The 17,330-nt window shown below is 32.3% G+C and overlaps 1 protein-coding gene across 1 annotated transcript in view; it reads right to left on the bottom strand.

Annotated features, from left to right (window-relative positions):
- The window catches only part of LOC145243660 (dynein regulatory complex subunit 4-like), a 40,663-nt gene that overhangs the window by 1,800 nt on the left and 21,533 nt on the right, over positions 1-17,330 (bottom strand). Inside the window, exons 5-9 of the mRNA XM_080106710.1 lie at positions 14,801-15,061; positions 12,797-12,964; positions 8,776-8,862; positions 5,276-5,485; positions 1,974-2,039 (exon numbers count right to left, since the gene is read on the bottom strand). Of these exons, the coding sequence (XP_079962836.1) occupies positions 1,974-2,039; positions 5,276-5,485; positions 8,776-8,862; positions 12,797-12,964; positions 14,801-15,061 (792 nt within the window). The remainder of the gene's footprint in view (positions 1-1,973; positions 2,040-5,275; positions 5,486-8,775; positions 8,863-12,796; positions 12,965-14,800; positions 15,062-17,330) is intronic.

Here is a 17,330-nt window from a genome sequence, read left to right on the forward strand (position 1 = left end):
AATATGAGGACTAAAGGACAATAAGGAAAACAAGAGTGACATGGCTGTCGAAAATAGGAAAATTGCTTCTGTGGTATCAGTATTTAAGAATTCTAGCCAAAGAGTTGACCCACACAATTATCGCCCGATTAGTCGTCTTCCGCTCTTCACTAAAATCAAGCAATAGTCTACTACACTTCTTTCTGACGATTAGTATGGATTTTAGCAAGTTCATTCTACAGCAGATGTCTTAACGGTCATCTCTAAATGCATATACCATGCACATGACAAGGCCGGTGAAGCTAGTGGTATACAATGAATTTAAAGGTTCCTCGAGGACGATAAGCCTTCTACATTAATAGTTTCTTCTTTTGAACTACTAGACTTTGGAATTCCCTTCCAGTCTTCTGCTTCCTTGAGTGTATTGACATGCAGTAGTTTAAATGTAATTTGAACAGACATCTGATTCAACTCCCTATAAATCGTTGAAGCTTGTTATTGTGGCTTACATAAATAAAACAGAAGAAAGTGAAAAAAGATAATTGCATATGGGTTTTTTTTCTTCATCGACTAACCAGAGATTAGCGACTATCCATACAATGCTGCACATACCATGTTGGTAGATGAAATATAAGTGGATTCTGTAGCAGGTTGTTCTAAATGGAATGCAGTTGTTCATCTTGTGTTCAAGTATTTCTACCAAGGAATTCTAACGAGATAAACACATAAGCAGATAATTTGGCATAAATTACTGATGAAATTTTGAAACCACGTTAAAACTAAAAAATTGTTAAATCATAAATTGTTTAAGAATTTTTGGCAAAACAAACTTCAAGTTAGGATTTTGTTGATGACGTATGTTTGGTGAACAATGGAAAACAAATTAGGTTTTTAGGTTCAATATAAACAATTGATATTCAGAACAATATAGAAATTAAATGAAATTAAAACAAAGAATGTGTGTCGACGTAATAGTAACAACGTAAAACAGTATGGTTAAAAAGAAATTGAGAAAATTGAAGAATGTCGTTTGATGTAAAACGATATTGTTAAAAAGACAGAAAGAACTTGAATAGAAGAAAACTGAAAGAAAGGTTCCGAACAAGAAACAACAAATTATGTTGCAATCAGATACTATGACTCTTCACCTGAACTTTGTTATTGTGGCTTACATATTAAAGAAAAGATAATTGTATATTTTTTCTTCTCTATAGTGTCTTCTGTATATTAACAGTGAATAACAACTAACTAAAGAACATTGATCAACAATGCAATTAGCGAAAACAACAACGATCAATACAACTTTCTCTAGCTTAGGGTGAAATAAAGAATGGATAGTAAAAGTTAAAAAAATAAATTACATTAAATAAATTAGGTAAATCTCAGAAAGTATCAACTATAATATAAATCTCACCTGTCTGTTTAAATGTATGTATGTATGTCTGCCTAAAACTTTCGACAGAAGCGATGGATTTACATGAGATCAGTATTGTTTTGAAGCTCAACCCTTCGGACAACAAATATTATAAAAATTCGCTAAAAACATTAATTCTTTCACCCTCGACTAGGCACTTTTCTACAAGGAGGGTCAGTTTTTTTTTTTTTTTTTGCATTGCCATTTTTTGCAAGTCATTGTATCGGTTGGAATGACTTTATTTAATTTCAACGCTTTGAACTTCCAGTTGCGTCATAGAGTAGTGGTAAGACGTCAGGTTTTTTTTTCACTTTCTCTTCCATCTTTGCATTATGGATTTGAGCCTGCCTGCCTACTCCAACTTTTTTTTTTTTTGCTCAACACACACCTCCAAACACCTGGGCAATGCCGGGCATCCAGGCTAGTTGATTCATAAATAACAAAAAATCAGGTTGATTTTTAAACTACAAAAAACCTATTGGTTGATTTGTAAAAAATCTAATTGGTTCATTCGAAAATTACAAAAAATCCTATTGGTTGATTTGTAAACAACAAAAAAAGTAAAGATTTCATTTCTTACTTTGCAAACTCTGGCCAATTCAAACTGCAAATCTTTGATGGCTGTATTTTTTGATAATAAAACTTCCTGGGAATGGAGAAACAATAAAAAAAAGAAAATATGTTAGCAGAATATATATTTAATTTTGTACATCCTAATAAAATTTTATATTGTTTAATATTGCAGTTATAAATAACATTAAAGCAAACAATAATTTTATGAGAAATTTGAAGAAAATATGTGAAAAATAAATACCAATGACTACAACAATTGTTTGATAAAATTATCTTTAAAATTAACATTTCTTATCAATTAACAGATGTTTTGCTCTTTTTAGCAAATTATTGAGCACTTTATAAAAACAATTCAGTGAAAAACAATTAAAAGCATTTTACATATATGTGTGTATATAGATTTACATACTTGCATACATAACTGTGTGCAATTCAATTTTTTATTAATTTTCTTCCTTTGAAGAATGTAAGATTGGGTACAGGGCAGCCAAACCTGCTGCCAACATTGCCCTGCTTTTTATTGAAACCAACCGAGAGCTCTTTTTAGTATCCTCATTGTTCCCTTAAGTGCAATTGTCTGGATCTCTTTTGCACTTGGTTCACCAGGAATATTAGTTAGATAGGACTTCAGGTTCTTCTTCATAAGCCCTGTGGCACCTATAATAACTGGTATGATTGATATCTCCCTAAGATTCCAATTTCTTTTCATATCATACATGAGACAAGAAAATCCATACGATTTTTATTAACTTCTAACCTTAAAATGGCACATGTCAAAATTTGAGCCTCATCGAATTATTAGTTTACAAATTTTATATATAACTGATGCAGCTGTTGTAAATAAAAAAAAAAGCAATAGATATATCTGAATTATGGGTGTTGATAAAGCATTTCTTTCTGATGTAAAAAAATACTACTCGAGCAAAGCAATGGCTTGATAAATGTTATTCGGACTTTGCTCTGTTGGAAAAAAATGGTTAAGATTCGATACGCTGACTTTAAATGTGGTCATACATACACAAATGAGGCTGAACACAGAACTAAATAATCTTTAATCTATTTGTATTTGCCTAGTCACCAATCAACCAATGAAATGCTCTCTTGGAAGTTAGACTATAATCACAGATTTGGTTGATTTGTTTTACGATATATCAACTCTTTTCAAGTTATTTAATTCTAAATCCAGCTGTTTATACAAAAATTTTAATGCTTTAAGTTTTTTATACCTTCAAATATTTATTGATGTTGTTTGGTTTGTTTTATTTGTACAGGAAAACTGTTGTTTTTGTTTTTGACTTCTCAGAACATGATTGAATTTTGCAAAGAGAAAAGCAAAAAATCAATGACATCAATGTTTGGTGCATTTTAGGTCAGAAAGCTGGTATCTTCAAGCAGACTGATTATGGTAGCACCGGGCATAATTGCAAAAGAAACCTTGTTAATTATAATTATTTTGAAATTACAGTTTGATAGTATCCAACAAAATCCACCTAGACGTTAAATAGAATCCTCTGTACAGACTTCTGTTTCACTGGAGTAATATGCATAGAAAATAAATAAATCTACAAATCAATCATATAAGAATTATATATATATATATATATATATATACATTTCTGTAGCAATATATTTTCTTATAATATATACCAATCCTTATTTAAAAAGCTCAATGTAATTACAGAGCAATATAGCGAATAAATGACAAAAGATTACAGATTTGACAGATTGATTGTTGCTATTTCTTCTGATGAGTTAAGGGCAAAATAGATTCACTGATTGATATAATTAAGTGATTGATTTTGCGCTACGAACCATACTGTCAAGAATTGTAAATGTCAACTGAATTAAAGGAATAAATTATAAGATGGTCAACATCATGAATTTTGGAATATAGTTTTTGTCATTTATTCACTATTTATATATATATATGATACATAGAACCAATCCTACTCTCTAATGACTTCCATTCTGACCTATTTTGTACTTTTTATTTAATGTTATTTCTGAAATTTTTAGATGAGAATTGATTATTTGGATTATTCAAACTGAGTGATTTTTTTCAATTGATGAACCTCCGACCTTCTTCAGGTGTATCTTGTCGAACTCAAGAATCTTTCTATCAAACTCGGAAATCTGTAGGGAATTTTGAACGAAACTCCTTATTTAATCTACAGAGTTAGCACATTCTTGTTTTGTTAGCCATGACCGGGTAGAAGTCTTAAATAATTTGCCATTGTATCCTTAGTATCGCTCGCACTGAGGATTGAACCTTCAACTTTCAGAAGAGTATCATTTACAATTAAATTTTACCTCATACTTTATTAGAAGTTTGGAGGTTACATTGGTTGATATGATTTGAGAATAACACTCATTATGAGGACAACTTATGGGCTTGACCTTTACTCCTGATCTGAAATGGAACACGTACATCAAATCCATGCCAAGGTCGCTAGAAAAATGGTGAGATCCTTCTATTAATCCAGTAGATTAATCACTGCTGATGCAATTCTCTATCTATATAAGAACCAGGTAAAAGAGATGTTGCGAGCCTGTCTCTGCTTTATCGTTATTTTCCTGGCAAGTGCTCGTCTGAGCTCCAATCTATGGTTTCCCCCCCTCACCAAATATTCACGAGAAACACTTGTCTAGCTGAAAACACTATCAATAATTTCCCCAACTCTTTATCTGTGCCTAAACCTAAATGTAGATTCCATGAACAAAGTTTCTTTTTCAGAACTACACACCTGTGGAACTGTCTTCTGTTTGCCTGCTTTCCAGTTGACTATAATCTGATTATCTTCAAGTCCAATGTAAACAAGTTCTTGATGAGCCGTTCCACTTAAGTTAACAAATTTACCGAATTTCCATTACTAACGATTAATATATTATCCAATTTCTACTGTACACTCTTTAACCCTTATCCTAGAGAGGCCTTTGGTGATGCCTATGTAACAAAAACAAAAAAAACATTATCATACAAATCCAAATAATTCAAATTTTATGCTGTTTGTTTTCTGTTTTTCCCTTCTCTGGTGATAAAACGAAAGTTGTTCTTTTTTTTTCTTGAATTATTTGGATTATTCAAAATCTTATTCTCATCTTGACTGATATTTATACAATTTTTCTATAGAGTTTCCTATTTATTAAGGTTAAAAGCTACTAGAGGATAAGGATTAATGAGATAGGTTGGCAGATGAATATTATGAGAAGATTGAAAATGGCGAATAAAATTTGATGACTTATGGGGACGATTTATGATGTGTCCACACTAGTCTTGAGTTGGACCTTATGAATAGGCATCATACTGACCTCCAGTTTTCGAGTTATCATGTTGAGGGTGGACGGATCAAGGTTGGAGCAAGAAAGGATTTCATTAAGCTGGCATTCTTTCTGTTCAAGCAGTTCACCGAGCGTAGACAACTTTTTCTCCAAAAGAATATTCTTGAAGCTGCTTTTTTGTTGAACTTCATGGATTGACTTCACAAACCGACTGTACAATTCATCGCGCTCTGCTTGAATCTAGAAAAACAAAACGTGTAAAGTTGAGTAACCTAGACAAAATTATAGAAAAACTGTCACAAAGTGAAACGTTGGCACTGATCAATCGTTAGTCAAATTATAAAACCTGGTGTTATCAGTTGGATGTTTAGACTAACTCCTATATCATTAGCATGTTGCAGGGCTCTATGGACAAATTTATGTTTAGTTGACCTTTAACAACTAAATATTTTCGTTCACTAGCCAAATAGAAAAGTTACTAGCCAAACCCATATGATTTTTGGAATATGACATCTTCGTTCTGTGACAAGTATGTACATCATAAAAATTTTTCTGTCTTTTTTTAATAAGTGTAATTCTAAATATACAACAAATTTTATGTTGATACTTGAAGATATAAACATTCGAATTTCTTCAGATATTTTTTTAAACAGACTTCGTTAAAAAAAAAAAAGTATATTGTTCTATTAAACTTTTATTGTTTAAACAATTTGACTTTGTTTGTTTTATTAAAAAAAAAAGTTGAAAAGATATTTTTCACTCAGTAGTGAGCTTACTTCTTGTCGCCATTTGAAAAAAAAAATCACTCGCAAATGCGACTGTTTCACTCGCAATGTAGAGCCCTGTGCTATCATCAGAATTTTTCTGGCAGTTTGCATAAAATGCTGGAAAGTGCCTGAAGTTTTGATTTTTTTATTTTTGCACAAATGCTGGCCTATTTTTTTAATGAAAAACTTATTTGTTATTACAAAGATAATTCAATGCAAAATTGTGTTGTGATAATTCAATCACATAAAATGATAATTCAATCACATAAAATGATAATTCAATGCAAAAAATGATAATTCAATCACATAAAATGAAAAAGAAAACCTTTTTTATAACAATCAAAATTTTTTGTTATTCAGATGACACCTATATTAATTTGGAGGATCTTCAAAGGGTGATTTTATCATCTTTTTGGCAAAATCAACAGAATGGTTCCTATATGCTGGTCATCAAATAAACTTGACCGTGTAACAAAAAGTTGTTTTGCCTCATAGACTTTTGCGATTCTTAATGAAACAGTTGATGCTGGCAAATGGATAATCGTCATGTTGTTTTATTTAATGCTAGTAGGCACAGGTGAAATGTGAACAAATTCTGATTGCCAGAGTTCTCAATCGGCCATTGCAGCAACCAGGTCAGTTTCTGCCAGACCAATTTCCTCTTCAATAATGGATTTCAGTGTTACATATGAATGTCCAACTCTCCTTTTTGCGTCTGTAGTCCAAAGCAGGAGCTTTCCTGCCAGTTCATCATGGCAACTATTATGATCAGTAAGTGCTAGACGTCTCTGTCTCACAATATTGGAAACATGAGGTAGGGAACCCTACAATGATTTGTTTGTTGGGTGACTTTTCCAGGATATGTTATAGGCTAGTCGAAGCATTCTTGTATACTTACTATTGAGACGTTTTCGGCGTGATTATGCTTAGGAAAAAAAAAAGAAAAAGCGTGAAAGAAGAGATATTTAAACTACTTAAATTACCTGAACTTCTTTGTTAAATGGACAATGTGTAGAAACTTTAAAATCATCAAATCTAGTGCGTGACCAGCGTCTTAGAGTTAACATGACCAGAGTGAAGGAAATAATGAAGGAAGAAATCCGAATTGAATGGGTTAGGGGCTGAGAACAGGTTGCAGATTGTCTAATGAAGATGGAAGCCTCTTTCTGAAACTGAGAAATTTGTTGCAATGATGACTTGTTTTTACTTTTGTTTTATTTTTTTTTTATAATGAAATTGTATTCTTCATAAGAAGAAACTAACAATGTTAAGGTTACCTCCCTTGTATCGAGATATAAAAGTTCTATTCCTTTATAAGTTTTAGAGTGATCTCCCTTACTTGTTGTTGGTGGTGGTGATGATGGTAGTGATTATTTGGATGGGAAAATAAAAATGACTATTAGTGGATCAGATTGCTGAAACAATCTTTCACTTGGTGATACAAGCATCAAAATTGAAATTTGTCAAGTTTGCTTCTGCAGCAATCTTGAAAACTGGCAGCCATCTTGAATTTTCTGATGGCTAATGTTCTTTTCTTAAAATGTATGTTCTGAGCGTCATTTGTGCCAATTTTGGTGCTTGTATCACTAAATGAAAGATGGAATATTGAGATAACCTGCCTCACTATATTTAGATAACTGGACGGGTGTCTATGACTGGATTTATATAATATTAAACTAACAATAAAGATGGATTTAAGAGAAAATGGGATAAATAAATACCTGGTCAGAGAAATGTTAGTTTGGAAGTCAATTTCTAAAAGCCATTCAACACATCTCAGCACATAAAATAATCAATTGATAATGATGATAGTGATAATGAAGTTTGATAGTTGCAACATCCTTTGTGATATCAATGAATTTAAATGATAATTATATGTTTGTATCCAAATGTGTCAGTTTCTAGCACTATAGACATTCTATAGTGGATGAATTCTATGATTCCTTATGGTGACAAAATATCTTGAGCCAGCATCTTGTAATACACAGCTGACATATTGTTTTCATGGCATATTCTAAGTTATTATTCAGTGGATAGTGATGTCTCTCTGTTTCTTTCTCTCTGCTCTTGTAATACACAGTGAAAGTCTTGTTTTGCTAACCTGTTGTAAGTTGTTGCTCATTAGATAGTGACGTCTGTTTCTTTCTCTCTTTCTTTCCTCTTGTTGCAGTCAGCTTCTTAATAACAGTGGGTATAGAAGTTATTACAAATAAAAGCACAAAATCCATGAGGTGTTCAATAATGCCTTTGGAGTTTTTATGTTTTTCAAGAAAAGAGTACACATACAACTGTCCCAAACATTCTCTCCTTCACACTTCAGAAAAAAAAAAGAGAAAAATTTTATTAGTTTATCAATCATGTGTCACTCAACAACACTAGCATTTTGACTTCTAATCGAAATTTTCACTTCTCTGCTTAATCTAACTTATGGAAAATTCTGCTTTTAAAATTATTTTTAGACATTCAATCCAATATCACAACAACTTTCCATCTTTTGTTTTCATGTTGATTTTCTGCAGAACTTCACAGTAAATACCGCAGGAATTATTAACATGTCAAAATATGCAACCAAGGTTGGTGGTTAGGGTGATCACATACATATTTTAATGTAAATTTTTTATCATCAATAGAAAAATACAGAAATCCATACATTTTGTTTATTCACCCTCTCCCTAACCCTCTCCAACATAGAAGGCAGGTAGTTACATACGTTCCATCATCTTAAGTACGAGTGACAATGAAAGAATTATAAAGATAACTTACCTTCTCAAAACGTTGCTCAAGCACCTCATGTTCCCATTTAAGAGCTTTTAGTTCCTCTATTGTTACCTTTAAACGAGCTTTGGTCATCTACAAAAAAAGAAGAAATGCTATAGAATACAGCCCATCATAAGCCAGTAAAATATGACCCATCATAAGCCAGTAGAATATGACCCATCATAAGCCAGTAGAATATGACCCATCATAAGCCAGTAGAATATGACCCATCATAAGCCAGTAGAATATGACCCATCATAAGCCAGTAGAATATGACCCATCATAAGCCAGTAGAATATGACCCATCATAAGCCAGTAGAATATGACCCATCATAAGCCAGTAGAATATGACCCATCATAAGCCAGCAGAATACGACCCATCATAAGCCAGCAGAATACGACCCATCATAAGCCAGCAGAATACGACCCATCATAAGCCAGCAGAATACGACCCATCATAAGCCAGCAGAATACGACCTATCATAAGCCAGCAGAATACGACTTATCATAAGCCAGCAGAATACGACTTATCATAAGCCAGCAGAATACGACTTATCATAAGCAGCAGAATACGACTTATCATAAGCCAGCAGAATACGACTTATCATAAGCCAGCAGAATACGACTTATAAGCCAGTAGAATACAAATCATAAGCCAGTAGAATACAACCCATTATAAGCCAGTAGAATACAACCCATCATAAGCCAGTAGAATACGACCCATCATAAGCCAGTAGAATACGACCCATCACAAGCCAGTAGAATATGACCCATCATAAGCCAGTAGAATACGACCCATCATAAGCCAGTAAAATATGACCCATCATAAGCTAGTAAAATATGACCCATCATAAGCCATAGAGTACAGTCCATCACGTATGTATGGCACAATCATGTTGACACACCGATTCTCACCAGATCACTGAAGAGAAGCAACATTGAGCCTGGCCAGTACCAGATAGGTGACCATTTGGGAAGGCGAGGCTCTGTATATATCACAAAGTAAAATTCCAAGATGGAAAACTGGCGCAGTCTATCCTTCTCTCAAGGGTAGATGGGTCTCTCTTAAGTCATGGTAGGCAACCCATCTAGTGATGACGTCACAATAAAAAATACCCTTGATAGCCCTGGTGAAGCATCAAGTATTCAGCTACGGCCATCATAAACCCATCATAAGCTAGTAGAATATGACTCATCATAGACCAGTAGAATATAGCTTATCATAAGCCAGTATAATATGACTCATCATAAGCCAGTAGAATATGGCCCATCATAAACCAGTAGAATACAGCCTATTATAGTCCAATAGTATATGACCCATCATAAGTAATTCTACAAAACAAGACACATCATGCACATAAATATACTGAAACATATTTATTTACAACTTAAAAAAAAATTGGTATCTTAAGATCTCTATCATTTCATTTCAGTAATCATAGGAGCTCATGAAAAAGAATTTCAAAACTACCTGGTGAACCAAGTGTAGAAAAAACCTAAACAATTATTCTAAAAGGGATGGTCAGAATCTTAAAAAGAGCTCTTGGTTGGAGTCTCTGAAATAGCACATAAATAGGCGCTTCTACAGAATTGGGACAAGATTTTCAGAAATCATAAAACTGAATTTCACATGAAAACAATGGTATCTACGTATTCCTCATATTTTTAAGATGATTATATCCAAAAATTACGAAAAGCGATAAGGTAGAAAATTTTTTATTAAAGAAAATAGAAAATAGAATTTGATGAAAACGGTCGTAAAACACAGGAGAGTTCAAAAGGGAGGTAATTATCCATTCGAATTAAACAAAGATGGCAGCAATTTTTCATCTGCTAACACGATTAAAATTTTTTTTTTTTTTATTAATTCAGTAATATTCGGGTAATTTCAACTGCATAATTTGGAAGCTACAATTGTAACTTATTAGAATTGACAAAAAAAAAATCAGTTGAAACCATTGTTTTTATCTAAAAACTCCATTTATCAAGAACAAAATCTCGTCCCAATAATGTATAAGCACCCATAAATGTCTACAATCAAGTGAAATGGCCCATTTTCAGCAAAAAGAAAAGGATAAGAAAATAAAAGGAAAGGAATTTCTTGAGGTTGTTTATGAATCTAACAGTTTTTTTATCTTTGTGTGATAGTTGATGTAATAAAAATGATGAATCAGAACCAGCATGATTTACTGTATATACAACAAAAAAGAGTCTGTTTTTATGTGAGTCGCAGGATATCCTTGTAAGATAAAGCATCTTATTTGTATTATTTGGACTACTGTTCGCATCTTAAGTATCATTTTCACAACGTTTCGGCTGATGTGACCTTCGACTTTCAAGTGTATCTTGTCGAACTCGAGAATATTTTTGTCAAACTCGAGAATGTACACAGAATTGCAATTTAATCTAAATATTAAATATAAATTTATTTAATCTATGGGGGTAGCATGCTCTCGTTCCATCAGCCATGACCGAGTAGAAGTCCTAAGTAATTTGCAATTGTATTAAAGGTATCACTCGCACTGAGGATCAAACCTTCAACCTCCAGAAGAGTGTCACTTAAAACTGAATTTTACCAAGTACTTTATCTGTTACCCTACAAGTTTTATATTTCATCAGCCAAAACGTTATGAAAATAACATCCATGATGAGAACAATAGTCTTCATAATCCAAATAATACAAATTATCAACCCTTATCTAAAAAATTCAGAAAGCATCAGGTTCTTACTAAAACTAGAACTTGCTAATATTTGTCTGATAGAAAATAAACAGTGTGATTAGAACCCGAGTATTGCATTAATGATCTGAGGTTGATTTCTGACAATATTATTCAATCAAAAAGAGGGTTGATGTTAAACTTGCAATTTAATTAGCAAAAAAAGCAAAATCAAGTTGGAACGAAAAGAATTGTTTCTCTCATCAATTGAACGGTAAATTCAGTTGACAAACGAGTTGGTTGGCTTTGTAACCAGTTCAGATCATCTAAGGGCAATAGACAGCAATCACTGATATTTTTCCCAGAGTTTGAGAAAACTAGAGTAGATTCTATTTTGAGAGGGACAGCAGCAGATAATATAATAATTTGTGATAGTAAGAGAAAAAAACAGATGATGTAATGGTTTGATACAGTGAATAGTGGAAAATCTCCCCTTCCTGAGGTGACAGTGAGTGAGTTCAGAGGGGAACTGGACAGTGCCACATTGCTTTCTGGATTCCTGCCACAATATAGTCAGCTGCATTTTGTAACCAAAGGACTACATTCTGATCACCCACTGAATCCATCTCATTGAGACAGACCTCAGGCTTAAGTTTAGGATTGAAATTGCCAAACTAAAATCACCCTGAACCTGAGAATCAAGCCAATCCAAAAACACTTCAAGTAGAAAGTGCATTTAGAATTTTTTTCTTTTTCTATAAAATGTAACATTTTAATAAGAACAACTGTTGAATCGTTATTCATTTATCGTGTTTTAAAGTGATTTCTGCTCCTCAGTGTTACAACTTTCAGACGATTCCCTTTTTGATCTTTGATAATGTGGGAAGAGTTATAATCTGATAGAATGGGACTCTTCGAGATCTGCAGTCTTCATCAGAGCATCACAAATGTCACAACATCATATGAATTCACTCATTCATTCAGACAAAATGTCACAATAAAAAATGTCACATAATCATAAGAATTCACTCATCATTCAGACAAAATGTCACAAAAATGTCACATAATCATAAGAATTCACTCATCATTCAGACAAAATATCACAATAAAAAATGTCACATAATCATAAGAATTCACTCATCATGCAGACAAAATATCACAATAAAAAATGTCACATAATCATAAGAATTCACTCAGACAAAATGTCACAATAAAAAATGTCACATAATCATAAGAATTCACTCATCATTCAGACAAAATATCACAATAAAAAATGTCACATAATCATAAGAATTCACTCATCATTCAGACAAAATGTCACAATAAAAAATGTCACATAATACAAAAAATGAAAAAGTGGTTCTTTTTACTTTCAAACTCTGCTTATCCTTCTCATAATTGGCCAAAGATTTTCGCAATTCATCCACTTCTTCCCGGGCATGTTGAAGAGGCTCGACCAACCGCTTGTTCTCGGTTGTAAGATTAGCCATTTCTTTTTCCAATCGTTCCTCTTTTTTCTTCATATCATCAACTTGCTCCTAATAGAAATTTAAAAAATAATAATAAAATAAAAAAAGCCACAGTGAAATAATTTCACTATAATTCCTCTCTGCTAGTAAAAATGTTTTTCATGCGTACTTATTTTCATGCCAAACTTGCCATCATTTTGCAAAGTTCACTACTTGAAAAACTTGTGACACAATGATAAAGAGTTCTTTTAGAGAAGCTCGTCCTTTTTTTAGGCAGAAACGAGTATAATTGCAAAGGGCATTATGGAAAATACGGTGAATACAGCAACCATTTACTTGTTTTAGGTTCGTGCCATAATCACAACAGCAGGTCAAGATGAAATCGAAATCAAAGTGTGAACTGACCTTACACATCATGCTTTCTATCAACTCAATTCCTGGCTCTGATCAAGATCTGAAATAAGGTGTAGCACTGAAAGAAAAATTTACCAAACCTTAGATCTTTCTTTAGAGCAGTGAATCCTGAGATTGGAAGGTTTTAAGCGATTGGAAACTTTGAATAATTCCTGCCTGTCTTACATCCTCATGTGTGATGGCAGCACTTCGTCTCAAACAACACAGCAAATTTCCACTGCAAAATTAACTCCCTTTGAGAAGTTAAGTTTTTTTTATACTTTTAATTTGGATCAAATATTTTGACACCCTGATTATATTAGAAGCTGAGAAGAAGAGATTAATCATATCTGATGTCATTCAAATTTTATCTTTCCTATTGTAAAAATTGAACAAGTAAAACCATACTTCTGATTAGCCTATTTATTTATTTTGAAATTTAGTTCAGACTAAATATATTTTCAGCACCCCAATTTGTTAGAAGTTAAAAAAAAAAAAAAGAAGATTTTGTATGACACTATATCTGTTGTCATTCAAATTCTATGCCTTTCCAAATGTAAAAATTAAACAAATAACAACACATTTCTAATTATTCTATTTAAGTTTTAAAAAATTTTTGTTTGGACCAAATGTATTTTCAGCACCCAAATTATTTTAGAAGTTGAAAGGAACAGCTTTTACATTTGACGTCATTTGAACTGTGTGTTTCCAAACATAAACAAGCAACACACTTATAATTCACCTATTGAAGTTTTTGAATTTTTAGTTTGGATCAAATATATTTTCAGCACCCCAATTATGTTAGAAGTTCAAAACAGGTTTACCATAAGATCATATCTAATATCATTCAAATTTCATGTGTTTCCAAATGTAAAAATCACTTAATTTATTTTTAGTTTAAAAAGAAAAGAGTTTGCTTAAAGCATTGCTGGTAAACAAATATGTAAGTCTATAAGAATCCTGCAGCAATGTAGAATACTGGGTTATCGAAGTCATGTAACATATGAACAAAAATAGATAAATGAATGAGAGTCTTGTTGATTTTATAAACCTTCATATATCTATTTAGTTTTCAGAATCAATCACATAAGTAAATCAGTAAATTTGGATATACTGTTTACTATAACCAAAATGGTAAATGTCTTTAAAATGTATTTTAATCTTTTTTAGTTCGGACCAAATATATTTTCGACACCTCAAAGATATAAAGAAACAAGTTCAACATAACTTTGTTGTTTTTAAACGTGCATATTTGAATGATTCAAACTATCAAAATATTTTCTACTGTCCCGGACTCTATTAACTGTAAATGGAAGATTTATTGAAACAGTGAGTGAAAGATTTGCCAAAAAATAAATAGATAATTATTTGAAGAAAAATATATATCTACAATTATTTGTTATTCATCTACTCTTTCACTGTCCTGTTGTTTTCCATATTACAAGCATCCTTATTAAATACTTATATAGAAAACATAAAATCTACTTCATAGATGTCAATGTTGTAACAAACCTTAAGAACGTTAATCAAACCAAAATTGATGAGCGTAATATCGTTGTAGTAATTCTTGATGTCACTGAACGCTTTCTCATGATTCTTCATCAAAGTGTTGATTTGGCTGTTCTTTCTTTCTTCAATTTCGTGGATTTCAAATTTGCGTTTCAGCTCAAGTTCGTCCCGCAAGGCCTTCATTTTCTTTTCATATTTCGATTCAATTTCTTTGGCTTTGCACTCAAATGCATTTTGTAAATTCGTCATGTCTTCATCGTTTTTCTACAATAAAAAAATAAGAATATTTTATAGAAGGAAAATAAATTTTTAAAAAATAATTAGTTTAACTGTCATGTTTTGAATTTCATTTTCTCTGTGCTTCTGAAAAGTGGATTTCTATCAATTTTTACACATGTGAGCATGGTTGTGCACTTATCCACTGGACTGGATAATACAACACCTATAATAGACCAAATAGAAACTGTAAGAATGAGACTTCAATAGAAACATTGTTTTAATTTGAATAAAATAAAATATGCATCAAGTGCGCTTGAAAACCAAATCACAACGTAATATTAGGAAAATAAATAAATATTTTACTTGTTTGAAATTTATCACAAACATATTACAGAGGTATACTCCATCTTCAGCATGTTGTTTTGTTTCTTTTTTTCTCCTTTTCTTCCTTGCCATGTTGTAAATTTGAAGAAAGAAGTTTGTTTGTATAGAACTGCGCCTTGTATCTCGCGGTTGTATTTTGCAATGTTTAAACTGTGCTTAGGTAATGCAAGAATAACATCAAAATGAGAGTTCAAAATAGAAGTGTAAGCCATGTTTGGTTTCAGAACAGTTTCCGATGGTTCGTTGTTCTAAACAAGTCTTGAGAGGTGACTGGTTTGCAGTAGACAGAACAGTTTCCGATGATTCGTTGTTACACACAAGTCCTGAAAGGTGACTGGTTTGCAGTAGACAATTCCACAGAGCAAAATATTCTTACCGTGTCGAGACAGAAAAAACATGTGAAATTGCTACAGAAAAGGTTTAATATTTATAGAGCAATTCTGGTTTCTGATTGGTTGGTAGCACAATGTGAATTAATTCGATTAATCAGTTCCTAGCAGCATCGTTTATAAATAGAATCGCCCGAATGTGTGGGATCATACCCCATTATATTTCCAAAATATTGCAACAATAGAAACATTGTTTTAATTTGAATAAAATAAAATACGCATCAAGTGCGCTTGAAACCAAATCACAACGTAATATTAGGAAAATAATATTTTACTTGTTTGAAATTTATCACAAATATATTTCGGAGGTAGACTCCATCTTTAGTGTGTGTGTTTTTTTTTTCCTTTTCTTCTTTCTCCAAATTTACAACATGGCAAGGCATTAAACATAATAAAAATTATACAGAACCAGCATTAACAGTGTTTCAGACTTTTGCCTATCAGCAATTACTTTTATAAACCTGTGAGTGAGAAGACATTTTCAAATATTCCATAGCTAACAAGCTTCTCAAGTAAAATTTTGTACCAAACTCTATCAAAGACCTTTGACATATCAAAAGTTATTGGTCTAGAAATGAAGACTTCATTAATAGATTCACTGATTCTGTGTGGTATTACAGTCAGCACATCAGTTGTTTATCTTGCAAGATGTAATCATATTGCTTGTCACAAAAATGAAAAGTGTAGTCATATGTCAATTTTTTTTTTGGGGGGGGGGCAATGGAAGTGATCTCAGATTTTTAAACTCCCATTCCTCAAGGAATCTATGGGGATTGAGCCATCCTTAAAACTTCAAATATATCCTATTTTAATGAAATTTAAATCATATGTATAAAATTCTCCAGGCAAAACAATGAAACTGCTCCTCAATGAGCTAAGCCTGTGTGTCTCCTTTAAAGGAGCTATGGGAGCAAAACTCCCTTGAAACTTCAAATACACACATTTTTTAAGGAAATTTACAAAAAGCACTTGTCTATCTACAACCACTATCAACAATTTCCCCCACTCTCATTATCTAAATCTAAACACAACTTCCATGAACAACGTTTTTTTCCCTAGAACTGCCTGCCTGTGGAACTGTTCTGCTGGTCTGCTTTCCAGCTTACTACGACATGATTGTCTCCAAGTATAATGTAAAAAAGTTTTTGTTAAGCTGCCTCCTTAAATAAACAAATTCTATCAAATTTCAACCACTAATGATTACTATGCTGTTGTCTCGGTGTCCAACATTCACTCATTAACGCTTATCGTTGAATGGCCTTCAGGCTTTGATGAATAGTGACTCTCTTATTAAAAAAAAAAAAAAAACATACATAAAATGACACTAATTCAGGATTTTTTCTGACTACATTGGGAGTTGAAACGGGAGTAGTAAAACAAAAGGGAACGTAATATGGTGTTATGAGCATAGTTAAAAAGACATAATAGTGATCCTCATGAAATCCTGGGCAATGCTAGATATTCCTGCTAGTTAGTTAATAAATATAGAACTAGAAGGACCTGTGGAAATATATATGTAATACATTGATGTTGGCATTCTG

This window comes from Euprymna scolopes, chromosome 22, assembly GCF_053919585.1.
Source record: "Euprymna scolopes isolate OS-2025 chromosome 22, ASM5391958v1, whole genome shotgun sequence".
In the NCBI taxonomy this organism is placed as follows: domain Eukaryota; kingdom Metazoa; phylum Mollusca; class Cephalopoda; order Sepiida; family Sepiolidae; genus Euprymna; species Euprymna scolopes.